This window comes from Poecilia reticulata, linkage group LG12 (assembly GCF_000633615.1).
Source record: "Poecilia reticulata strain Guanapo linkage group LG12, Guppy_female_1.0+MT, whole genome shotgun sequence".
NCBI lineage: Eukaryota > Metazoa > Chordata > Actinopteri > Cyprinodontiformes > Poeciliidae > Poecilia > Poecilia reticulata.
In genome coordinates, this window is record NC_024342.1 from 5,404,901 (window position 1) to 5,431,502 (window position 26,602).

A 26,602-nucleotide genomic window follows, 5' to 3' on the forward strand; every position below is an offset into this window, starting at 1 on the left:
TCGAATTGGGTAACAAAGTAGCACAAAAGTATAATCCGCGGTCAAGACTTGCATATTCACACGCTTCTAAATGAAGCCACTTTTGAATAACTACCAGTTACTGCAATTTATCTTCAGCAGGTCCAAAACTAGCACTTATTGAGTTCTTCCCAGTTTTGCTGTTAGCCCTTAAGATGAACCCGGACAATCGAGACAGTAAAACAAAAGCATCACTGTTAAACAGCATTAGTTTATTGTCCCACAGGTAACTTCTGAAACAGGAAATTATGTACAAAATCTGGAATGTTGGATAAATGCATATCAATCTTCTCACTGTGACAGTTTCCAGAGAAACATTAGAAATACTAGCTATACATTTAAATGGGAGCCTCTGCATTTGCAATTTATTGCTGGTTTTACAATCGCAAGTCACAAATGTTTCTTCAGTTATTTACAATTTGATTAGTTAAGGTCTAAAATTTCATGTAAGTCTGCTAAATAAATACAAAAGTGGGAGCGAAAAACACAAAACGTGGATGAAGAAACAGTGAAAAGATTCGTTTTCATCCCTAGATTGTCTAAAGTAGACAGATTTTGTTTGAAGTGATTATAGTGACCATAACCAAAAAATTAATCTCCGCCGTTAAAAAAACAAACAAAAAAAAGCAAAGAACGTTAAAACAAATGCAATCAAGGATTTCATCAGAGTACAATACAACACAATGTGCGAAAAATGTCATTTTCTTGTAAATAAAAATTGACCAATTGCTAATCAAGTAGAAGAACTAAAGGCCAGCTTCATTTGGAACAAATATTTTTCAACAGAAACTTATTCGTTCAATTTAAATGAATTAAAATAAGGGGAAGAAGTAGTTTTTTAATTTGGTTGCCAATGCAAAAAGCAAAAATACAAGATATATTACTGGCATTAATTTTTACTAGTGATGGAAGTGAAGGAATTCACTGGACAATGTGTATTTTATCATTTCCACTGGTTTGGGAAACACGTCTCGCTGCTGTACCTGTGTCTGAATCTCAACAGGTGGGGGTATATTATAAATCTTGATCACATTTACTTCTCACAGTCCTTTTATAATTGTTTTCAGAATGATGAAACCCCACAGTGGAAACTTTTAAACACACAAACAGCGAGATATTCAGTACTCGACAAAACAGTAAAATATCTCGGCCAAAGTGACGAAAACTCTGTCACAACGCAGAGATTTTGTTTTTTGAGCAATGCCACACACACATATAATTTCTGTGCCATTTCATTGTAAAAAAAAAAAAAAATCACAATATAAAAAAAAACATGTAAAATCATCAGGGAGTACTAAAAGCTTGTGTTTATGTTTAAAAACAATGCCATGGGAATGAAAATAAAGGCTTTTAAATATTTCTTTGAAGCCATTATGCTGCAGATGTACTTGAAGGGGTTGCAAATGTGGGTATTGCTTGGGTTCCTCGGGGGGAAGAGCTGAACATCCTCCTCTTGTTCAAACAGTTCAAGGTCTATGGCACTTGACAATTTGTGTCTCCCATCTCTGTTCTCTGTACAGCGAAGGAAGAACAATAAAACAAAACAAAAAAAACCCACAAGACTGCTTCGAGGTGATGAGTGACGGGAACAAAACAGACACAAAAGGCAACCTGTGGTTTTCTTCTGTGTAAAATGTTTCATGTTGCAAACTTTATTTTTTTGCATTGATGGCGACCTAAAAGATGAAATACCCACAACGAAACATGTTGATCCTTAAAATCTCTCTTAGAACAGTCCCTGCTTTTACCTTCTGATCATTTAATGCTTGCTTTGGTTAAATTGAGTAGCCTTGAGGTGTTTTCATTGAGAGCTAGCTTGTCTACTTCTAAGCACCTTTATGTCATTCTGCCGGAACCAGATGTGCTTATTGCCCCAGTTTTAGTCCTTTTTTATTTAAAAAAAAAAAAAAGTACCTTTTCAAAAGAAAAACACAAGAACCTGCTTTTTCTCCCGATGCAAGGAACTCCATTCTGCCTTCTTCTCTCGTCAAAGGAACACCTGCATTTCTGAAAACGTCTGATGAGTTGGGATGAGTTTCCGGATGGCACAGGTCTGGTTATCCAGAACATGTCTGAGGTGGATCTTGACGGGTTTACGGAAGTCGGAGTGGATGGTTCTCCCTCTTCGTTTCCTTCTTTGATTTTCCATTAAGAAAAACAGAAACAAACGCCTCCTTGATCTACATTCGTCTCCCCATGAGAAGCACGTGACGCAGTCCCTTTTGATAATGTCGCCTGGCAACTGGGAAATGGTTCAGCTACAGAATAATAATTAAAAAAAATAAAAAAAATAAAAGGCAAACTTAAGGACAGAAGAGAAGAGTGGGAGCCCTGCCCCCTAGTGGTCGCCTCCATGCCCATCTGAGGAAGTAAAACCCAAATCTTGACAAGTGGTTGATAAGTCGTTGACTTAAAAAAAAAACAAAAACAAAAAGCGGATCTGTACAGAAATCATAGTTCCCATCAAATCTTCAGGTTTTCGTATAAAAAATATATATATGTATACCACAGTGACGGCCTTTTGAGGACACGTACTTGCATGTGTTTGCTGCTGTTTCACTAAGATCCACTACATTCAGTGGTTTTCCCCGTTGCATCGAGGCGACAAAGACCTCTGAGGATCTCAGCTATAAATAGTCCCAATAGGTGTCAGCAGATCAGTCTCTCCTCTGTGTATAAAAATATGACAGTCACCATAAATTTCTTTGCTCTCCTTTTATATGCTGCACCGGTCTACCGGAGGACAGATGCAGTCGAGTCTATGCTTGCACTTCTCTTACGATCGTTAAATCCACAGTGGTTGGAAACGTCTTGAGCAGGGACACTGCATTCCCATGATCGATGTTCACAAAGCTGTAGCCATTTGCCTATGGACAAAAACGAGCACAAAAAAAGTTCATTTTTTCTCCCCCCTTCGAACCAGAACCAACATTACCTGTCTTTTACTACTAAAAATTACTTTTTTTTTTTTTTTTAAACACAATACCTGAATTATTTTATCTCCAGGTTGAAGGATTTTGGACGCTGGCCCCTCAGGTTGAACTCGAGTCACAAAAATGCCCTAAAATGACAGATATAAAATGCAGTGGTTTTCAACAATAACAATAAATTAATGTCTAAAAAAAACTTTTTTTTCTTTTCTTATTTCAAAATACGACATGGTTTCAGAGTTCTCCCTCTCTTTTTGATCAATAGGGAAGCATGCATTTCTACAGCGGTTAAAAACAACAGGCTTTGAATTACAAACCTGCAGAAAGCACAGACTGACTGGATGTGCTGATTAACTAATGGATAGAAGTGAAAAATAACGGGGCTGAAACAATTAATTGTGATTAATCAATTAATGAAATAACCATTAACTTATTTAGTTATCAGATAACTGGAGTTTTCAGACTCAAAAAAAGGTCATATACAAAAAACTGACCCAACACATTCAGAGGAGCAATTAAGCCAAAACTGTTAAAAAATATGTACCTTTTGCATGTCAGACAAAAATGCAAAATGTATCCAGATCGTTGATAAATATATTTAGCTAAAACTCCTAAAGCGGTATAGTTTTAGCTTCACCTGGGTTAGATTTTCTTAAGCATTATAAGCAGTAAAATATTTGTTTTCTTAATTAATCAAGGAATTATTTGTACATTTTAGTGTATTTCTAATATGTTATGAAAGGCTTAAGTGGGTAACAAAAATATATAGAGAATGATTATTCTCTATATAATCATTTTCTGATTAATCGTTGGTTTCAGCCCTGATAGAGAAATAGATGAATGAATGGAGCGACGCACGGATGGATAAATTCATGGACAACTAATGCACGAAGGAATGGACAGATACTTATTTAGATCATGAAAAGTGCCCAGAGCACAAAATGTCCTTAAAAGCAAAAAAGAAAGACTAGAAGATGAAAGGTGTAAGCTTACATTATCCTCAGGACGGAAGGGGTTTCCCCGGCCTCCCACTCCGCCCGATATGCTGAAACCCAGCTCTGGATTCTTCTCTACTTTCACACGGATCTGAAACACACCCACACACTTTTGATAAGCTACTGTTTCACTTCCCGTCGGTTACACATTTCTCTTTCATTAATACACACCAAAAGCAAAAACAGCAGGACTCTAAAGAAAAGAATGTAAAACTAACTCGCAATGGTTTGTTAGAAAGACAGGAACACTGATTATGTCGGATAAACGGGAGTGATAAATCTAGAGAGAGATTTGCAAAGCCTCTGTGTGGACAGAGTTCTTCCTGATGGGAGTAAATGCCCAGAAACATGATGCCTTGTAAGTTTCTCCCCTTGAACTTCAGACTTAATCCTAGCATTGATCTATGCAGCTGAGTGAGAGAGAAAATAAAATGAGTACTTTAAGAGATTGAGTCTTTTATGGAGTGAAAGAAACTGTTGGAAAAAGAAACTACTACTCACTACTTCGCTAAAAGGCCATCCGCATCTTTTGGTCTTTGTGATGCAGTTTATTTGCTTATGTTCTTTAAAAATATCCTGACACCTATGTATATCACTTTTATTTATACTGAGATTAAATTACACACAGACTGTTTACCAACTGGGTGACTTCAGAAGACATTTGCATGCTTTTAAAAGGACCAAATACGAAAAGTTAAAAGGGTATTAATAATGTAGCAGCAACAATATTTCTAAGTTTGTCATATTGAAACACCCATTACTGATTAAAAATAACATCTGCTAGCCTCGAGGCCATCGTAAAATTTTAGTTTTACGACGGCCTTACCTCTTGCTGTAGCGTGTCGTGAGGAATGCGCGGAGGCCCGTGGGGCTGCTGGGAGACTTTGAGCATCAGATAATCGATGAGCTGCTCTCTGGAAGGGTGACGAGCCATTGAGGTCTGGCTCATCTGAGGACGAACAGAAGGGCCCATCTGACCATTCATCGAAGGCACCTAGGCGACAGAAACACACTGATAAACAGACTGCTCGGCACGTGTGCAAGCTCAGTGCTTTGCTAAATATTAACAGGTAAAAATCAAGTTGAAACCAGAAGTTTTGACGAATTTAGATTTTTCTTTACTGGATAGCATGCATTACACCTACTTTTCTGTGGGGGTCCATGGTGTAGCTTTGTGGCCCTTGGGGAACAAAAACATCATCCTGAAAGGAAAATGTGGATAATTATTGCACTGAAATGACACAGGCCGAACAACTACTTGGTACCTTTTCAATCAATATGCATGATGCATCGAAAGGACGACAAGTACATATAGTTTGACTTGTGTTGACATCAAAAGCAAGACTTTAATTTGACAGAAGAGGAACAAGGAAAAAGCATATCAGAGTCGTTTTAATGGCGAAACATTAAATTGTGATTTGCTCAAATCAAGAACTAAGTGGACTGTGGTTAAGTTTACAGGAATAGAAGAAGCAACATGACACACACACATTAAACAAGATCAAAAGTCTCCATCTATGCCAATTCCCACGTCTACGTCCTTAACACACACATTTTTGCCAGCTTACCTTTCATCAACATATTTTTAAGTCCACACATGAAGTGGGAGGTTACGAAGTCAGGCTGATGTGATCAGAGGTTGAAGTGAAGATGACGGATGAGCAAAATTAAACGTTACAAATGCAGTTAGAGGAGGAGACATCATGGTTCAGACAGCCGTCACAATCACAAGAGGAGTTATTTGAGGTGAGATGGTGAGGAATACTGGGATGTTTTGGGGGGTTTTTTACGTTAAAGAGCACAGCACATTTAAAAGGGGCTCTTTTGTCCCACTTAGGGGATGAAAAGTATCGATTAATGATCTAAAGTTGATTGAGCTTATTGATGTTACCCATCGATAAGCTGCCATTTTCTTAAAAATCAGAGTTTTCTCCAGTCAAGTGTTTGTGTTTCAAAACAGTACCACATAAAGTGCCTTTTCTATCCCACAACGGCCGTTTCGACCGTTTCTCTGGTATAGTGCCGCCATCTTTGTTTCTCTATCAACTGGCTCTGCTTTAGGATGTCTCTGCAGGATGGTGGCCAAACTACAAGACTAAAAGAAGACCTCAGTGGACGTGTTAGTTACTTGATAGGAACTCATTTTAATTTAATAAACAATGAATTTGCGATTAATCGTACGTAGGCCTGTCACGATAAACGATAAATTAATTGCACGATAAATTAAACCCATCGGCCTCATTTTAATTATCGGCTTTATCGTCTCTTCCTGCCTTTTTTTTTCCCTTTCTATTGATGACGCTGAATGAAAAAAGGCTCAAAAAAGCTCTCCACTGACCCTCCCCTCCTCATTTCCTTAGTGTAATGTCCAGTGCACACTACACGAGTTGTCAGCCGATTGTCGGCCTATTTTCAAAACTTGAGACCACACATTAGCCGACAGAAATCCTAGGTATAACGGTTCGATCGGGTTTGTCGTGCTGTGCGGTGTCCAGACACATGGGCACAAAATAATGGCTACAAAACCAGTTAACTAATTTTAAAATCAGGCATTAATCAATGCTTTACTAGAATCTACCTGTGATGCATGTGGCTAGAGTCAGCGTAAAGTCCTGACTGAATGAAAATCATTATAACCTATTTATATCACGTTAACGAAGAACAGCTGAAAAGTTACCGGGTTTATCAACTGTGGTAGCAATTTGGCTCCAACTTCTCCCCTTGTTCATTTCTATATTCTTTGCACAAAATGTTGAATAAACATTAATGTTGTTTCCACATATCATCACCAATGTCCGCTGGACTTTGTGTTGCGCTGTTTGGGATTCCCCTCCATTTCCCCTCAGAAAGTATGGAGAGGAATCCGCGCCTTCTGATTGGCTACCTGTCACATTCAACAGTCTGCGTTAAGCTCCCAGTTGGGGAAAACCCCTGATTTAGATCGGAGCGGCCACGATGATCTACCGTAACCCGCCATACACTACAGGATGATCGGTTACCAAATCACCAGCGACAATCTTGGAACGCCCAATGTTCTAAGATTGTCATATTCTGCGGGCAAAAAATCATGTAGTGTGAATACTGCGGTATTCGGATGTGCCCATCTTCTCTATTTAAATCTAGTGACCTAGGGCAATATAATATACAGACTTCATAATCTGCACTCTTTTGGTTGAATGCAGTATTTATTTCTACTTTGGCTTTATCTTGTTTAGTTTTTATTCAAGTACGTTTTTTTGTTAATGGAGACTGAGAATCAATTTTATTTTTTGTTTTTGGTTGTTTATCAGTTCCAGTGTTATGTGTTCTTTTGAAAATAAAGTGCATCTATCTATGGCAGGAAATTGCATTCATTTTTACATAATTTCCATTAAATCAGTGTCAAAAGGTCTTGAAACCATATCGTTTATCGCAATAATTTTTTGGACAATTAATCGCTCAGCAAAATTTGTTATCGTGACAGGCCTAATCGTACGTTGATCAATTGTTTGCATCCCTAATCCCATCTGATGTTTGGCTTACATACAAATGATGGCTACAGAAGATTAGCTTTAGAAACATTTAAGCTTTCTACTGGATTTATTTATCTACTGGTTTATTTTCTATATGTAAAAAAAACAAAACAAAAACAAGGCCCCTGTTAAAAAGCTGCTCCCCTAATGATCACAAGGAACATGAAACTGGAATCTGTCCAGTTTTCACTGAAATCAAGCACCACACAAGAATTTCAGTAACAGGAAATCAGATATTGAGAAACACTAAACTCTGGTTTTCTATAAAAGGACAAGCCAAAGATAGCTTCTCAGGGTCTGATTACTTCTCAACATCTGGTGGACAAGGAAACAGACATTTCCTTTACTTTCAAAAATGATGTTAAACTAGCAGGAGCTGGAGCTTGAGCTGCTGGCTACAAGTTCACAGTACTCACACGGAAGCTCAGGGCTCCATAGGGCTGTCGGTCGGCGCCGCTAAAGGCCACGCCCCCTTGGCCGGCATGCATATCCCTACAGCTGCCGTAGTGAGACCAGCTCAGCGGAGAAGTATTGAAATTATAGGAGCGAGACAGCACATTCTGACGACAAGGAAGCAGCCGACATGTTGGAAGGTAGCCATGCAATCCACCAAATGAGTGACAGATAAAAAAAGATAAAAACATGGACAGATACAGTAAGAATCAGCATGCAGTGAATCAGAGGAGTTCTATTGATGGGTTAGTAGCCTCTGGTAAACCTGTGCTTCTATTTGTTAAACGGCTATTTAATAAAAATGTTTTAATTAAAAAAAAAAAAGTACTCTCATTGTTCCATGGCTTGCTTCAAACCTCACAGAATATGCAAACTTTTTTGTTTTGCATTAAATAAATATTTCCAAACAGCTACATTTGTGCTTCTAGTGAGCAAAATCAAGGAACTTATGTTTCACGCTGCTGAAAAGCAACAAGTGAGGAGGGCAGGGCAGCACGTCTATGATAGACGCAAAAAAAGCTAGCTAGCTAGCAAGTGTATGTTAGCAGTGAGTTAACAGGAACCGCAACGCAATGGAGACGTCCGAGTGCGACTCAGACCTTTTTCTTGGTAGAAAAATCCAGTGAGAAAAAAACAATGCGAGATAAATTTTGTCTTGACTGGACTATTTAAAGACGTGTGATTAACAAATTAGAGGCCAACTTACTTTTTAAAGTGATTCATTTTAAGGCCTTAATTTTTTAGACACGACTTTTTAAGGAGGCATAGACACCCTGATATATCTGAATAGGCTGTAGAGTCGGTGAGAAGAACATAAACCTCTAGTTTAAACCCAACTATTTTTTCAGTTAGAAAAACAAACGTTGAAACACTGAAATATTTTGGTCACAGCAGCACTTTTCTTTTTTACCTTCTCCATTTTCTTGGCTTCAATGTGCCGCATCACTTGGTCCCTCCAGTCAGTTGGCACCCTCCCTGGTCCCATCCCTCCCGACACCTGACCCGGCCCGTCAAGAAGCGAGTGCTCAGACTTCACCCTGGTGTTGGGCCGCTTGCTGGGGCTGCTTTGCTGGTAGCTGAAATCACTAACGGACATGGTCCTTTCTGGAAGCTCGTGAGGCTGGGGCCTTGCGGCGACGGGTCTGGAAGTGATGGGTGCGTCGATGCTGTAAGTGCGAGCGGAGAAGGGCCTCTGCATGGCCTGGCTCATCGCCAGTGGCCCCCTGGCGAGGGTGTGGATGTCCCTGTAGGTCATGTACTCCCCCTCGGGAGCTTGGACGCGCCTTGGGTCGCCAATGGAGACTGAGGAGGCGGAACTGCCTTGCCGCTGCAGAGTGCTGCTTCGAGGCGGCCCGCCGGCAGAAGGAAGCCTCTCTTTGGTCCAGTCTCCCATGGGGGCCATAGGGACGCCCCTCTGCTGGGGCTGTAGAGTATATGGAGGTGCCTGGTTACGGTTTGAGTAGTTGGTGTTGGCGAGGGAGTGTGGATGAGGCGGGAGGTAGCCTGGGTGGTCCCGTTGAGCCCAGAGACCATCTTTAGGCACGGCGCTGCTGCTCGCGTACTGGATGTTATATTGAGGGGGAGGGACTCCCATGGTCATGCTGGACGACCCTGGATATCTGCTGGTGCTGACCGGAGGCTTAGAGGACGACAGCAGGTCTGAGGAAGACGATAAAGAGCCGGGGTAGACCAGCAGATTCTGGTCGTTGAGTAGCTGACTGGCCGATTTGCTCCGGACGATGTTCTGACCCTGAGCTCCCGGCCCCGGGACGATTCTACCCGCCGCTGCTGCGGCAGCCTCGTCGTCTCTATCGAACGAGTACAACTTCATCCCACCCGCTTCTATGTTGCTGACGCTGTGGGATTTCGTCACCTGCGGCGGCAGTGGGCATCTTTTTTCCGGAGACAGCTCCTCGGTGCTGCGAGACAACGACATGTCACTGCTGGCAGCCACGCTCATCGAGGCGGACGTCTCCGCTCTCGTCCCTTGGCTTCTGTTCACCAGGCTGTTGATGCAGTCGCTCCCCTGCTGGTTTCCGTTCTGGAAGTCGTTGCAGTCATTGACCGAACCGTTCTTTGCTTTGTCCAGCTCGCTGAACTGTGCCGCGTGGTACGGCGGCAGCTTGGTCACATTCATATTGATCTGGTCCCACTTGGAGTAGGCGTCCCCCATCCCGTTGGTGATCCCCTTCTCAATGAAGGCTTCCATCGACAGGTCGTAGTCCGGTGGGGTCTGCTGGGTTTTTAACAGGGTCTGGAGTGATGGTTCGGAGCCGTTGCCATTGTGGAGGAGAGGGGTGGTGTCCTTTGGCTGGTTCATATTCTCATCGTCTTGTCTAGTAATATTTATCGCCAAGAGAGAGAAACAGAATCAGACTGTGTGGAAACGGAAGGATGATGACTAAGCTCAGAAGAAGAGAGCTCACCTGCTTTTTGGAAGGAAAGGCATCTTGGACTCCCTCTCTGGCGTGCACAGAGAGTTGTCCTGACTGCTGTCGGTGGTTAAAGACACAGAGTCGGACATCCGCGATGGCGACGAGCAGTTGCTGTTGTTCTGGTTGCTGTTGGCTACAGTGTCGTCCAGCAAAGAATCAGCATCATCTATTCAAGAGAGATATCACTTTTATAAAGGTACTTATGTCTGGAGAATATGTCTCCAATTTTTTTTATACCAGATCTGAATAAAAAATTTTGCTCGCTTTCTCTTCTAAAGAAGAAATGACAGAAAATACTTTCAAAAAGGGGATTTTATTTCCATCATTGCTTCCGAGTGTTTTACCACAGAGTATTAGGGCAAGGCTACAAAAATGTATGTTTAATTATAAGAATGTAGTCATAATATTAGGAGAAAAAGGACACAATTTCACCAGAAAAAAAAAATTTATTACTGAGAAAAAAAATCATCAGGACCTTTATGTGACCATAATTTGATTAATTTATAAAAATCGATTTATCGCCCAGCCTTTCAGCACCACTGAAAAAAAAAAAAATTCTTAACATCTGAAATTACATTTTAGGGTTTACCTTTTTTATCCTTACTTAGAGTCACTACTTTAGGCTGATTGATGGAAATTTCAATAAGTGGGGGTCTCATCTCTGCTATTTTCATCTCCTCTTCCTCTGAAAGCTCCTCGGTGTCCTAAAAATGAAGACGGGCCATTTTAAACAGCTGGATCTTTTCTTCAAATTTTCTTTTTTGAAAAAGGGAGAAAACTGAGCAACCACCTCCAGTGTGTCCTCATGGTTCATCATTGAACCTTCGGAAGATTTGAGGGGAATATTCTGGGAGCTGAAGGGCTCGGACGTTTCTCTGGATTCAGTTGCAGAAGAACTTTGGGGACAAGTGGAAGAGACCGGAGCGTCAACGTCTGATGCCACACCGTTGGGAAAGGGGCCGTCGATCACCTGTGGAACAAAATAGATTGATTAGATTGAACGTTTTCATTTACATTAGGGCGGCAACTAAAGATTATTTGAATAACTGATTATTTTGACTTTTAATCGGATTTTAAAAATTGATACATTCTCCAGACTTTTCATTTAACCACAAACGTTTTTTCTATATTAGAAGTACATTAAAAAATACAAATATATATTTAAATACATTTTTCAAATAAAATGAGCATGTTACTGCATTCCTTTAGTGAGTGTTTGATCATTTGTAGCAAAAAATGCCCCTGCAGCTAAAAAAAATACTTCAAACCACATGTGAAAAGCTCAGCACCTTCCTGCTTGACTTAACATCAATACAATGTAAGGCTAATCTCTAGATTTTTTTATTTATTTATTTTTGGCTTAATCATGGGATTGAATAGCAAAAAGTGCTTAATGGGGAAATTTAGTTTTTATAGAAGTTATTTTTTTTATCTTAATTGCAAAATTTTTATTTTTATTTTTTACACAGTTTTGGCTGAATTGCTGCTCTGAATATGCTGTTCTTTCAGCAGATATATTTTTTTGAGTCTGTGTACTTGAGTTAATGATTAATCAACTACTAAACAATTTGCCAATTATTTAATTAATCATTTAGTCACGATCATTTGATTCATCCCCAATTTACATTTACGTACAATATACTATGCCTTGTAAAAAATGTTCACATGATTATTCCTACTTTGGTGTGTTCCACAAATAAAAAACCCCACAAATTCCTTTCCTTCCACAATAATTTACTTCTTTGTGTTGGGTGGTCACGGATAAAATCTGTGGTGGTAAGAAGTTCAAGGGCCACAGAAGGCCCCCCATAACTCGCTAAAGAAACAGAAAACACATGAAAGTAACTGGTTTATTTCCACATTTGTTTTAGCTAGAGCTGACCTTAACTCCCACGTCCTGAACTCCAATGTGGTTCCTCTCCACTGGTTTGGATTCCTTCCCAGACTCGTCACTCGTTTCATCCTCCTTCAGCCTGTGAGCCACAGACTGGGCCGTTTTTACCATGTTCTTCAGCTCGTCTGGGTAAGGTGTCGGGTAGCGTTTTAGGTGTCCCTCCTGGAAGAATGTAAATACACGTTTAGATTCAAAGGACTCAAAAAATTTGGAAAATCTCTTTTTCTTTGCCAATGTTTAGGGTTTTCTACTTATTCCCACCAGACTGTCTATGGTCAACCAAAGCCACTAGACCGCCAGCAGTTCTTCATTCACTCATGGATCTAACGACTGTTGAACTGATTGACTCAGAAACGGCTTCACATGACAAAAACACAAAATATTACTAAGTAGTTTTGGTTTAGTTTCTAGTGCAAATACTTTAGTGCCTTTACAATAAAACAAAATTAACTTACAAGTCATTTTTCAGAAAGAAATATACATTTGTTTTAAGTCAGTAATTCCCTAATAAGGATGAAAAAGTACACAAAGTATAAGTGAAATAATTTGACACTGGAACAAGATATTTTTCCTATACTATATGTTAAAATGTCTTGTTCCGCAGGCAGATTATTACACTTATAACTAGTATTTTTTCCATCAATATTAAGGGATTACGGACTTAAAACAAGCTCTGACACTTTGCTGAAAATTTATTTGCAAGTTAGTTTTGTCTTATTTTAAAGTGTAGTAAGATATTTGCATTAGAAACTAGACCAAAAATACTTAAGATTTTTTGTTTTTGCAGTGTTTTTTCAGAATGCTTTGTTACTGCTGGTCTAAATTTTGGGGACTATTTGGTGAATGAGTCCAGTCTTGATCCTGGAAGTCCACCAGATGACAGACTATTAAAGCTAACACAGCCGAAAGGGGTAGAGCATTTCAGCTGCAGTCACTTCGACAGGCAACTTGACACTATTTGTGTGGGAACTTTAATTGCGGCACAGAGTACAGCTTCTGAGAAACCAAATCGCTTCTGCTTCTCCTTTATTCACTTCTGTGGCCTGCTCAACTCCTTCGTTCTTTGCATGTGACATAAGTTTTTATGAAAACAGTGAGACAGAAAGATCATCATGCTGGGGTCCTCGTGTGTTGAGGAAGTCTCAACCTATGTGATTAAAACTACTACTATCCCAGCCAAGGCTGACGTTTTACATGAAACAGGTCCTCTGAAAGGTTTAAGGTCCTGGTTCCTGCTTTAGTAATGAAGACGGTCAGAAAAAAAATCCTGCAAAAAAAAAAAAAAAAAAAAAAAAACTGAAAAAAGGAGGGAGGGAAGTTCCAGTATTAAAAAAACCAGCTTTTTTTCTTTTTTAAAAAAATCTTCCCGGATTTAAATTTTCTATAAACCTTACAGTTATAAATGTTTACCGAAGAACACAAAAAATATTTAAAGTATAAAAAATGTAATACAAGCAATATCTAAAGAATCTAGAAGATATATCGCATTTAGCTCCAAAGGAGAGCTCAGCTGAAGGGGCAGCATTATGTGTTTTCCAGGCACATAGTGCCATTTTACAACATAATCAAGTAACTATGTTAAAATGCTCATATCAAATTGTCTTTCAAGGTGGCGCTCTGTCCACCTAGACATTTTGCACAGCTGAATGGTTGCCACGGGAGATTAAAGGATTTCTCAAACATCAAGGTAACTGTCCAGGTATGTGTTTGATGAGAGAATAACATTATAACATGATGGAAAGCTCAAAAAAGTCAATTTTACATAATACTGCTGCCTTGATAAAGAAATGTAAATTATTAAACAAGACTAATTCTTCATCTCTTTTTGCAAAGGAAGCAACATTTTCATAATAGTTCTAATAAATGACCCCCCAAACTTATTATGATCATGCAAATGTAAACAAACGTGCTTCACTAACCCTTGGCGGTGTTTCTCTCTCATCCTTGTCCTCGTCGCACTCAAAGGCCACCTGAGCTCGCTGCTTGCGCTGCTCCTCCCAGAGAGCCGGATTGAAGTTTTCAGAGTCGCTGCTAGGGATAACTAGAGCATAACAGAAGCCATGATGCTGATTAGTTGTATATATACATATTTTTTAAAAATAAATAAGTCAATCTTGGTAGTTCAAGCTTGATTTTGACCACCAGATGGCACTGTGACAGCATTTGATAAGTAAAAGCAAGGCAGAATGGACATGGTAAAAGAGGGAGATTTCACATAAATGCAGTTCTGAACAAAACAGGGCTTTTTTAGTTTATGAAACAACACATTTAACTGTAGCCACTGCCATACATTAACATATAAATGCAACAGTAGGAAAACAAGGCCGCAGTTATGTAAACAAGTGGTTAAAACGGTGACTCTGCTTTCCTGAGACGCTGCAAACTCATCTTAAAGCAGCAAGCAGCTTTTTACTGCAGCTGCCAATGATTAGGAATAGATTATGCACCTGTGTATCGGTCATAATGTGACCTCTGAGCATGCAGACAGACAGTTCACAGTTGCATTAAACACTTTGGAAAGAAAAAAAAAACAGCCTGTGTGGTTTTCCTGTGTCAAAATAATGTTCAGCCTCAATTTAGCAGCGCGCCTACCTACCCTGTTCATGTGTAGAAAAACCACTGATGTGATCTAATCTGGTTTCTCTCAGCTGAGAGAAAACTTTATTGAGAACTGTAGTTAACCCATGAAAGAGTTCAGTGGGTAATAAGAGTCATTTTTGTGTGTTCTAGTTTCCCCCTTTATCAAAAGAAGTTGTAAAACTGAACTATTGCGCTGAAGTGGTCGCCAATTCCAGCCGTTCAGAAAAAAAAAACAAAAAAAAACCAATCAAAACAGACAAACAGCTGCTATAGGGGGAAATGAGAACAAGAGCGGAGAAGAAAGCTTTTGACTTCTGACCATTTCGGGAGCTTATGCGTGTAGATCCTGAACCTCTAATTACTCAAAAGCTGAGATGCAACAGGGTCAGCTGCATGCTATCAACCAAAAGCAAAGCAACAGATGGAAGCCTGACAGCCACTCGGGTTTCTCCTGCCGCCTCGTGTAACAAACGCTCATCAAACATGCAGCCAGGGAACCTTGTAGGTCACCCATAGGTTTGTGAAAACAAACATGGTAACTTTAGTCCGGGCAATGCAACGGCTAAGCAAATTTAATCTAAGCGAAAAGACGTTTTTATGAGACTGCGTTGGCTTTTACAAGTCTTGTGGAGCACTCACAGTCCTCTGCAAGCTGGGGGAACATGTAGTTGGTCAGCACGGTTTTATGGGTCTCCGGATCCTCTTCTTTCTGGAGGGGGATCAGGGGCTTTGACTGTGGGAGACAGAAAGAAAGAAGGTCATCTATCTAGAGTCAGCAGCTGTTTGTCAAAGGCTCAATGAAAAAAAAGAAGAGAAAAAAAAAAGGACCGCTGTGGGGATTCCTCACTTTGGCAGCAAGAGAAAAATGGACAAAGTGAGGAAAAAGCAGATACGCCATCAGAAGCTGCAGTCACAACACAAAATTAGCAACACTAAATTAAATGTTATTCTACTTTCAGCCAGGTATAAAGAACCAACTTTGTTTCATGTCTTTTTAAACCAAAAGAATCAAAGATCGTATGGGTACTGAGTGCACAGATTGCAGTTTTCTGCCCGATCACTAATAAAAAATAAAATTCAAATTCTGGCCTGATACCATTTTTATTATGTTTGAAAAGTTGATGAATACAGCGAAAAAGTCACCAAGTAATAATTATGATTAAAAGTTTTCAATTTAGAAAAATTATTTTAGGACAGTTACTATTTTTTTTCACCTTTCCCACTCTGGCAACAGTTTGTGGACTTATGTTAGCGGCAAGGCAACTTTCAAAGGTGGCAAACTGTTGGCGTAATTGTTTAAAAGATTAAAAAAAAAACAGTTTACAGTTTACAGTAATACGAGTTTTTTCCCTATACTGACTTCTTCAATATATCAAATTTCAATGGTGTAAGAAGAAATGCACTTAGTTTAGTTTGTTACTTTATTTAAAACAGTTACATTAATAAAAGATGCTTTGCACCAGATTTAGCTGAAGCTAGTTTCCATCATGAGCAGGTGAGTGAATAAAACAGTCTAATTTCATAAAACATATACCGAAAGTCCCCATGTACCCCAAATACAATCAGTGTACCAAGTCATAAAAACGCAACATAAACGGTACTGAATGCCAAACTTCTGCTCTGTAGCCACTAAAGCCAAAGTTACAGTTTTTAATTTTAAAAGCCGACACTCAGTTCAGTGCGGAGTGTTGATAACACAGAGTAACTTCGACTTTATCTGCTCTTAGTGTAACCAGGTTCGTCAGAAACTCAAAAATCCCATCTGACCACAACGCTCTTCAGTGTGAATGTTTTTACTGAAGGAAGAAGAGTCAAACTTGAGCTATTTTCAGTATCAGTGATGCATTTAAAGGTCAATTCAGAAGAAACTTTTTAAAAGAAAATCAATTTCTACTGAATCACGTCAGCTGTTCCTGGAGGCAGCAACAACAAAAACCTTCCGTTTGTTTTTGAACTTCTTCGTAAGTGCGTACTTTTGCAGTTTTACCTGATCTGTACCAGATTTTTCAGTTAGGAAAAAGAGGCGTCTTCCATATATTTACATGTGGGAAAGCTGGTTGCTAATATGAAATGCTAATGGTGGATAGAAGAGTAAAATCCAGCTTTATAGTGACTGGGAACAATTTACCACAAGAAGGCTAGAAAAATGTATTTTGAATGCATCAATAAATCAAAGCTTCACAAAAGAAAATTACGCCAGACATTAGAAATCAGCCTCAAATGTCTTTGCTTTCATTTATTTTTCCTGTTTTCCTTCAGTTTCCAATTTGAAGAGCTTAAAGCTTTTTTCTGTTCCAAAAATAAATAACATTCACAGTAAAACTATTAAACAGGATAAAAATACAAATTACACTTCATCAGCATTGGCTAAAAACTGATCCATGTTCTCAGTATCCTAGCCTGTTGTGGCCCATTGAACAGTTCTCGACTGCAGTGAAGTTAAAACATGTTTCTCAAAAACTTTCACTGCCACTCCATAAACATGTTGGGCTTAAATTACCATGGCGACTGTACTCTGAACTTGTCTGCCTCTTCTTTGAAGCTGGTGAGTTTGAGTTTCCTCACCTCTGATGTGTTTTGACAAGGACGTTTCCCAAGAACCTCCGGGTGCCTTTTCCCATCAAAAATTTCTCAGATGCCGCATTAAGACACTTCAGTGTCAGATGGTTGCAAGCTCTCTCCCTGCATCTGCTCACATGTATCCACGTGATGATTTTCTCCTTTCATCTTAGATTTAAGCTTAGGTGCAATTTTTTTTTTCTACATATAAGTGTCTTCATGTCATCCTAGCAGCTGATTCTGTACAGAAACATTTGCTGCGGCATTTTTAAAATGGCTGCAAGCTCCTGGGGATGATGATTTGTCAAGGTAGTTTAACAGAGTCTTAGAATAGTCCACCCTAGAGATGAATTGGCATGAATAATTTATTCAAGGATCTTGTGGGAGGTAGACTGTAATGTGTAAATATTTATGCGCCAGACAAACCCAACACCTATTCAGCTGTGTAGTACAGAGTCCTCTCTAACAGCGCTATGTCTCTGCAGACAAAAGGTAAAGTTTCTGCTCTTAAACTCTGTTTTATATGAGTAGATGAAGCTTTTACAAATGTGATGGCTTCCAAGCGACGGCATAATGTGTAGAGATGCGATTTTTTTCATCAAGTCCGCTATCCTTATCTTATTTGTCTGGCTGACTGTTGCTGCCTTATCTCACTTCGGTGTCATTCAGATAAACAAGGCAAATACCGGGGTTACTGTGGACACTCCCTCTGTTCCTCCCCCCTGCTTCCCTTAAACATTCAGGATAAGGATCTCATTTTCTAACATCCATTAGCATCCTGCTACAGTCCAAAGACAGGGTTTTGGGTGTCACTTGTGACTGACCTGCATGCTTAGCTCCAATATCCAGGAAGTGGATTAATGCATTTGGGCCTCCTGGTTTTACTTTCTGGGTTCACTGTGGATTTATTTCACTTCAAGTTACAGGGACCATCTGATGGTTCAGATTTTGTTAGAGCTGCCACTAACGATTATTTTAGTTCTGCCGATTAATCGATTAATTGCATTTTTTTTTTTAATTGCCACAATTTGCAGACTATGCATTTAACCATCTCAGCTGATTTTATACAATTCAAGAAATACATAATAAAAAAAAAATCACAAATAAATAAAATTGCTCTTTTTTAAAGTAACATTCCTTTAGTGAATGCTTGATTAGCAAAATATACATTCGATGCTAAAAAAAAAAAAAGGAATCCTACCATGTGAAAATCTCGGCTGTTTCTACTCGACGTATTAATACAGTGCAGGGTTGATCTGTAGTTTATATCTGGATTAATAATTGGTTAGCAAAAAGCACTTAATAGGATTTCTTTTTTCTTTACAGAATTTGAACAGGGTTCAGCTAAAACTATGTCACTTGAGCCCAATTCTAGCCTTTTTAGCCCATTTATGAACAATTATTATCATTATTATTTTAAATGCCATCTCCTTTTACAGTTTTGGCTAAATTATACGCAGAGTCTGTTGTTCTTTCATTGGTCTTTTTTTGAGTTTGCATACTACTGTTAACAATTAATCGATTACTAAATTAGTTGACGATTATTTCAATAATCGATTCATCACGATTAATCATCTGGCAAAACGTCTCACCTGGTTCTCAGACAGCCACATTGCAGTCATCTCATTGAGTTTAGTGAAACTGTAAGGAAGATTCTTTAACCTGTGGCAAAAAAACCAAAAAAAAACATGAAGCTATATTAAAGCAGGTTTCATTTCAGCCAAAATAACTGCATTTGCCAAGAGGATGCGACTGCGTTTACCACCAGAAGCCAAGAACAGAAGCCAAACCAATTCCTGTAAGTCGACAAACTCAGTCGCGACTCACTTGTTGTTGCTCAGGTTGATGACTTTGAGCTTCTGCATGTCGCCCATCTCCTCGGGCAAAGACTCCAGCTTGTTGGAATGCAGAAACAACACCGTCGCGCTCTTCCAGCTGCCCAGCTGCGGGGGGAGCAAACAGGAAACTCGTGAGCAATGAGCCGGCGCAGCCAGCTGAGTGGACTGACGGTAATTTACGAACTGACGAACACGCTCACCTCAGGGGGAAGCTGGGAGAGGAAGTTGTGATCGGCAGCAAAAGTGCGAATGCTGACGCACTGGCCGATGGACGGAGGCAAGGCTTCGATCTCGTTGAAGCTGCAGTCCAGCTCGTCGATAGATGTCAGTCTGTTGGTGCGATTTGGGAGGATTTTAGCCAAAGTGTTTACATTGAAGCAGACATTAATTTGAGTTGAGTGCCTTGGAAAAATCATCTTTTTCAATTTTTATTGATATGTTACACTCACAAGATAAAGCTAATGTACTCAGGGTTGTATGTGAACACAAAGTTGCACATAGTTGTGAAAATTGTAAATATAAAAGTTAAGGGTGCACCAACTGCAGTTTTCAGGCCGATCGCCGATTTCTTTAAAAAGCCTGATCTGCTTATTCTGATTTTGGCACATAATGTTTTTTTTGTCTGAAATGTTGCGAAATATAGTGAGAAATTCAATGAGTTGGCAACAGCAGTGTGAGTATTGTTAAGTGAAAACATGCAGACATGACCTGGTGGGCCAGTCAAACCTCTTACACAGGACAGCAAAAGACAACTGTGGTTGACTTTTAGACCTTTGCTGAGGAAGATGAGGTTGATGGATAAGATCAGCTTCACATGCAAGTATCAGCCAATTACTGATCTCCCAAAACAAAGGAAATTGGGGTCGACATGTCGGTAAACCCCTTGTACAAATCTGAAAACTGGTATAAAACAATAAGTCAAGAAAAGCTACTAAGGTGTCATGCTCTCTATAAGTTGGGTCTTTGTGGAATAGAGGCAAAGAGAAAGCAATTTATGCTTTTCAGACAAAAAAAAAAGGATAAAAGTCATGCAAAATCGGAACCGGCAGGTCAGGTGTTTTCAAGACCGGTGATCTCATCCCTGGTCCTCACCGCCCCCCCTGCTCTGCATGTTTTAGATGTGCCTCTATTCCAGAACAGCTGATTCAAAGGATTGCATGACCATCAAGTTCTGCAGAAACCTGTTAATCACCCAGAGATACAATTCAGGTTTGTGGCAGAAGGGAAACACCTGAAACATGCAGGACAGGGGGGCGGTGAGGACCAGGGTTGAGAAACACTGCTCTAGATGCATAAAGCTGACACACTCCAAATACAAGCAGTTACATCCAAGGCAAGTTTTTGTTGGGGTTTTTTAAACATGGTATTGACTCATTTATATTCTATAAATGACATTTGAGAAGAGTTTGAGAAGAGTTTTTTGTTATTAATATTTGTTATATTGTCATGATGGACAAATGTTCAATTAATTGCCAAATCACTCAAGAAATAACAATTAGTAACAGAAGAAATCGGTTTTGACACAAGAGCTTAATTTGAACATAAATGACCTGGTTAAATTACAGAGCCAAGGGAGTTTATCAAACAAAATAAAGATAAAAAATAAAAAATAGAAAAAGAGCTTGCGGAGGCTAAAATCCTTCCAGGGGATTAAGCTAAATCATAGGCTTTGTCACATAATCTGTGTCAAAGCACACAAGGAAAAGCATTCTGACATATGGGATAATTGTCAGTGTTTGTAAATAAAAAAGGGGGGGGAAATGATTTTGCAGCTGCAAATGCATTTGTCGGTTAACGTAGATTTAGGTATTTGATGGATGTGATATTGAAATGGTATTAAAAAAAGATCAAATAGATTTTAATCTTTGTACTCAATCTTTGCAGTCGATCGAGAGTCACTGTATTCGGCAGCGGTAACATGAACCTGTCTGCTGTGCACGAGATCAACTTTTGAAAAGTTAAAACCGTTCTAGTCGATTAGAAATTCGTCTGAGGATTCACCTCAAGCTCCTTCTCAGATCAGTCTTGCATTAAATACACAATACTAAGCTAATGTGATTTAGTCCACAAAGTAAAAACTATTACAGGAGGAATTTAATATTTTAAAACAATTCAAAAGAAGCACAATCATAATGTTCTGTGGGAATATCCGATTTAACCCCAGGAGTTTATCTGATCAGTGACCGGATGATGGAAATAGCACAATAATCCACTGATCTCGCTGGTTTTATTCTGCCGATTATTTCAAAGCTACTGCCTCAACACTCACCCCCCGATGGAGTCCGGTAAATACATCAGCTGGTTTTCGTCCACCTTCAGCGTCGTCAGTTTCTTGAAAGAGCCTTAAGACAGGAAAAAAAGAAGAGACTGAATCAGGAAGAGGAAGACAACAATCCAGGATAGTTATTGATTATCACTTGCTGTTAAACCACAAAGAAGAGGCTCCATTAGAGCAGTTAATTAGATTCGCTAATACCGACATCAATACTGTATAAAGCTTAGAAGTACTCAGCTCTGATGCTGAAAGCAGTAGGAAGCAACTCAGACGAGTTTTAAAAAATAAATAAATAAATAAAAAATACACCTCATCTTCCCAATATAACACCAAACCAAATCACCAAACTGGTAAATCACATTTGTTATCATTACCTACTGATGCAATATTTGTGTAAACACACAATTATGTGCATCTATGTCCATCCAAAGCTGTGTGACCAATCTGTACCAATCTGTATATGCACTTTTTTAAATTTTAAGTAGCAGACACTGAATGAAAGTCAATATGTTACTTTAAAAATTATGATTGATTATAATTTTTGTATGAAAACTGCAAATATTCACCCAGACAAAGAAATACAGGATAATTACTTTCATGTATGTTTTTCATCTCAAGTTCCAACAATTTTCAAGATTTTCCTGCAAGTTCCTGTAACGTCCTAGAGATCAGAGTAAAGATCTAATTTAGTTTGTCCTATCAGAACAACACGAAGCCAGCATTTACTACCACACTGTGGTGAAGGGCTGGTCACACTTTGTTTTTTTTTTTTTTTGCTATTTGGATATAATTAGATCAGCTTGTTTTTAAACATCTTAAAACAGGAGGTCTATCAGATTAAATTCAGAATCTTTGAGACTTTGTGAATTTGTGTTTATTTGGAAAAACGGGAGTTTTGAAGATTAAGACACTTTCAGCCTAAACCCATCATCCAGGAGGGATAGGAGAAAATAAAGAAGTGCACATTTATGTGGGAGTGCCCTGTCAACAATAAAACAAAAATCTCATAAATCAATGCAAGTTTTACATTTTCCAGAAATTCAGGTTCTTTAAGAATTAGGCAAATGAATACATTCTGGAAATCCAAAACTTTTCCATACTCCTCTAGATTTAAAAAAACACAATCCTTTAAGTTTTTCAGAAGAAACCCTGCTGATATGGTGACTTTTGTAGTAAACTAGCTTTTACATGGGTTAACAAGTATCTCTATATTTGGAATTTAAAAAAACCTTATGGATACAATTGAAAAGAAAGAAAGTGTTTTGAGAAAGCTGCTGGTATTTACAGTAAATGCACTTTAACCACACAGGAAATCTTAGAAAACACCTGAGATAGGAATTCAGCGAGTCGTTTCGTAACAGACTTTTATCGAACGAGGTGCGAGCGAACTGTGATCCTCACCAATGGAGCCGGGCAGCTGTGTGAGGGCATTGTTTGAGAGCAGGAGGTCCTGCAGGTTCTCACAGCCGGAGAGTTTTTCATCCACCATTTCCAAGTTGTTCTTCGACACATCCAAATAAACCAGCTGTTTCAGCATCCCCAGCATCTGAACAGACGGGAGGCGGCATGTGGAAAAAGATAAATAAATCAATAAATCATAGATGGGAGAGGGTGTTAAGAGAAACATCATCTTAGCTGTGGAATACGTTCGCTAGCCTGAAGTTTCATATTTTGAAAGCAAAAAAGAAAAAACAACAACAAAAAAAACCCACATATTTCACATGTATTGGAAGATTTGCAACCAACCCTTTCGTTTTATATGCTTGACGGACTTCATTGCTAATAAAAGGCCAGTCTGTGATTACAGCTGATGCTGCTGAAATGATGCCAGCAGAACTAATGCTCTGACCCAGTTTGCAGCAAAGCAGGGCCATTTGGATGAAAAATAAGTATCTCACAAAATGAATTCTGAATATCCATACATCGGGATGAATCATTAACATCTAAAAAAAAAAAAAAAAAGGAAAGAAGAAAAACGGGAAACGCTGCAGATTTTCAGGCCACTTTCTTAAGACACACTCAAGCAGAAAAGAAAAGCTCTACTTATAAAGAAGGAAAAACGTAAATTTGAAGGACAGTTTTGGTGAAATCTGCTGAAAACACAACTCAAATTTTTAGTTTTTATTTTTTTTACCCCAGGAAGAAAAGTCAGTTTGTTCCCATCCATCCACAGCTCCTTGAGTCCATTCAGGTTCTCCAACACCTCAGGCTACAGATCAGAAAACACTTTTAAAGTTTTGTTGGAAAGATTCGCAACATTTTACAACTGTACTATAAAATATTAGTGAAAAAATAAATAAATAAATAAATAAATAAGCAAGCTAATTAAGAAAGTGGGGAGACGCCGTCACCTCCGGAGAGGTGGAGTGCTTTGGGCAGCGACAGACTGACAGCTACTTACCACTTCAGTGAACTCATTACTCCCCAGGTCCAGCCTCTCCAGCTGTGTGAGCTTCTGAATGCTCCTATCGACACACGAGATGATGCACATTCAAAAACCGAGCCACAGAAATGTCTAGAACTCCATACGGGATTTATGCGACAAGCACAGTAATGACTGCAAATCCATGTGTTGGTCCTAAATCAAAAAGCGAAGTCAAAAGCAAAAGCTGTGACTGCAAGCGATGCGGAACATATGTTAGGAAAAGCAAGCCAAGGAAGAAGAAAAATTAGAGAGAAAATAATAATTTTTTTTTTTTTTTTTGTACATTTTTGGATATTCTCCAGCCACTGACTAATGAACGATATGTGGAAATATATTTAGCTTTTGGAGCTTAGTTGTGACAGAATCGCATTTTTAATGAAGGAAAATGTGACGTATGCTCGCCCTGAGACAGGCTCCACAATCTGCTTCACACATTCAGGTCACCGGCTCCCATTAGCAGCTACACTGTAAGCAGGCAGATAAAACTGTTAATGTTCAGCTGCTTGTTGTTTTGACATTATTTGACTGACTGATGACAACAAAAACTAAATGAAAAGGTTTGTATTCTTTCTAGAATAAAAGGGGGGAAAAAAATCTTGAGTCTTTTTGACATAAAATTGATGACATATCCAAATACACATCACAAAAGGCAATTTATATATATAAAAAAGAGCAATCTGAACAACCACATCACTTAGTGCAGGTATCTTCACAGATTTGTTTTTTGTATGATCAATGTTTTTTGTTACAATAAGCTGAAATCAGGGGTTTGAAATAATTAAGTTTTGATTAAAGAACAGAAAATTAATAAAGAGTTCGGAAAAGTTGCAATACCAAGTGGAAAGTTGGAGATGTCACACCAACCCAGATCTCTAGTATAAATTTAATATGGCCGACTTGTATTTAAAATGTCCCGAAATGCATCTCATTAAAACTTACACACACTGTATTATACAATCTTTGTGCAAACATGTTAATTACAGTGTTTATAACATCAAAACATAGAGAAATGCATTATTGTCACTTAGCATTTTCAGTGGCTGTGTTTCCATTGACCATATAATTGAACAACTTGAGATTTTAAAAGAAATTTGCTCAATGGAAACACGGCAGTTAAAAAAAAAAAAAACAGTTTTTCGATAAAATGTTTTGGCATTAGGATGAGCAGGGTTTTTTTTACCGTACTGAAATTGGTTTATACAGTATCACCAAACAGCAATGAAAACACTTTCTTGACTATTACCGATGCAGTTTAGAGCAAATTTGTAATGGAAATGCACCTAGAGATAAAGTCCAATATTTTTAAACATGGCGACTGGTCGACTCTGTCCATTTGCCATTTTGTGCATTTTAATGTGGATTATTTCAGGGGTGCACCAATTGATCAGTTGGCCGATAAAACAGCCTCTATTTCCTTAATTTTGGGATTCCTGCATAACAAACCAATCTTATCCACCGATCTTACCTATCCTGGAAAAGGTCTGAAAATCAAGCACTGTCAAATTGGGCAACCATAAAGTCAATATATTTAGCAACTTTTTAGACAAAAAAAAAAGAAGAAAGAAAATCGAATCAGGTTTTTTAAAGATTGGTGATTGGCCAAAAACGTGCAATTGGTGCTCTTCTGGTTGTTTTGCATCCAACATGTTTGGACATTTTACATAACAACAAAGAATGCCCCATCGCTCTATGAATGAATTAATATTCAACTTCAGTTAGTTTAGCTCAGTTTAACTCAAAATTTGGTTTGATGATGTTATATTTACTAACTGATTTAAACAAGGATTTGAAGCAAACTTAAGTGGAAAAGGGGCGCTATATAAAGTTTTCTGAAAAACGGAAGTGCCCAGTAGATTTGTTAATGAACATTCAGCTTCATAATTTTTGAAAACAATTAGAGGAACATATTTCTACATTAAGAACTAAGCCAATAAAAAACATAAATACTGTTTGGGAACACATCTGATAAGGCCTCCAGTCGAGGGATTGAGCAGTGTTACCTTGAACTTGACTCATACTCAGTGCAGGATGGAGCGCTTGAGGCCCACCGCTGTGGAATTTCTGTTTTCCTTTCATGCGCTTCCCATAAAGCAACGCTATCAGACTCACTGCACCAATTATAAATATAATTTAAAACCTCTCAGCAACGAGGTTGAGTGTAAAATCGTTACTCATAATAAAGAAAGCAAGTATTTGCCAGCTTTCCCATATTACTGCATTGAAGCTGGCAAGAACCTGAGCTGCCTTTGCAGGTTGAAATGGGGGTAAGAACAAACTGTGCTAGCTCAACTTGAAAGCGGGGTCACTGGTGGAAATAAATCTCGACCTCCTCATGACCCAAATGTGTGTCGAGTCCTCTTTAAACGTTCAGTTCTATAATGTAACGAAGGAGGGGAAACGATGCCGAACTTTTCGTATGGAAACCCTGAGAAAGACTTCTGCCGCGACCCTTGCGCGCGCACGTGTGTTTACATCTGCGACGTGCTTGCGTGTTGCTCTGGCAACCTTCCCGATCATTAGTCCTTTTCTTTTGTCGGGCCTCCAGCTCCTAACAGGTCTGTCCTGTGTCACATAAACACAGCAAAGAAAAAAGAAAAAAAAAAAAAAAAAAAAAAAAAAAAAAAAAAAAAAAGACGGTCCGTTGACGAGCCGCACCGCAAGCACCAGCCCGGCCTGTCAGTCACTGAC

The 26,602-nt window shown here is 38.9% G+C and overlaps 1 protein-coding gene across 5 annotated transcripts in view; it reads right to left on the reverse strand.

Annotated features, from left to right (window-relative positions):
• Positions 1 to 209: 209 nt before the first annotated feature.
• erbin (erbb2 interacting protein) overlaps positions 210 to 26,602 on the reverse strand; it is a 60,087-nt gene continuing 33,694 nt past the window's right edge. For 2 of the 5 annotated variants that reach the window (XM_008423481.1, XM_017307931.1), the window contains 20 exons: positions 23,891 to 23,954; positions 23,624 to 23,698; positions 22,891 to 23,035; positions 21,484 to 21,556; positions 19,415 to 19,544; positions 19,204 to 19,319; positions 18,969 to 19,038; positions 15,457 to 15,550; positions 14,157 to 14,278; positions 12,226 to 12,399; positions 11,134 to 11,313; positions 10,933 to 11,047; positions 10,335 to 10,509; positions 8,819 to 10,244; positions 7,872 to 8,015; positions 5,089 to 5,145; positions 4,770 to 4,937; positions 3,942 to 4,034; positions 3,005 to 3,079; positions 210 to 2,885 (listed from right to left, as the gene is read on the reverse strand). In XM_008423481.1, coding sequence (XP_008421703.1) covers positions 2,778 to 2,885; positions 3,005 to 3,079; positions 3,942 to 4,034; positions 4,770 to 4,937; positions 5,089 to 5,145; positions 7,872 to 8,015; positions 8,819 to 10,244; positions 10,335 to 10,509; positions 10,933 to 11,047; positions 11,134 to 11,313; positions 12,226 to 12,399; positions 14,157 to 14,278; positions 15,457 to 15,550; positions 18,969 to 19,038; positions 19,204 to 19,319; positions 19,415 to 19,544; positions 21,484 to 21,556; positions 22,891 to 23,035; positions 23,624 to 23,698; positions 23,891 to 23,954 — 3,604 coding nt within the window. In that variant the 3' untranslated portion in view covers positions 210 to 2,777. The other 3 variants (XM_017307932.1, XM_017307933.1, XM_017307934.1) reach the window with 3 other exon arrangements.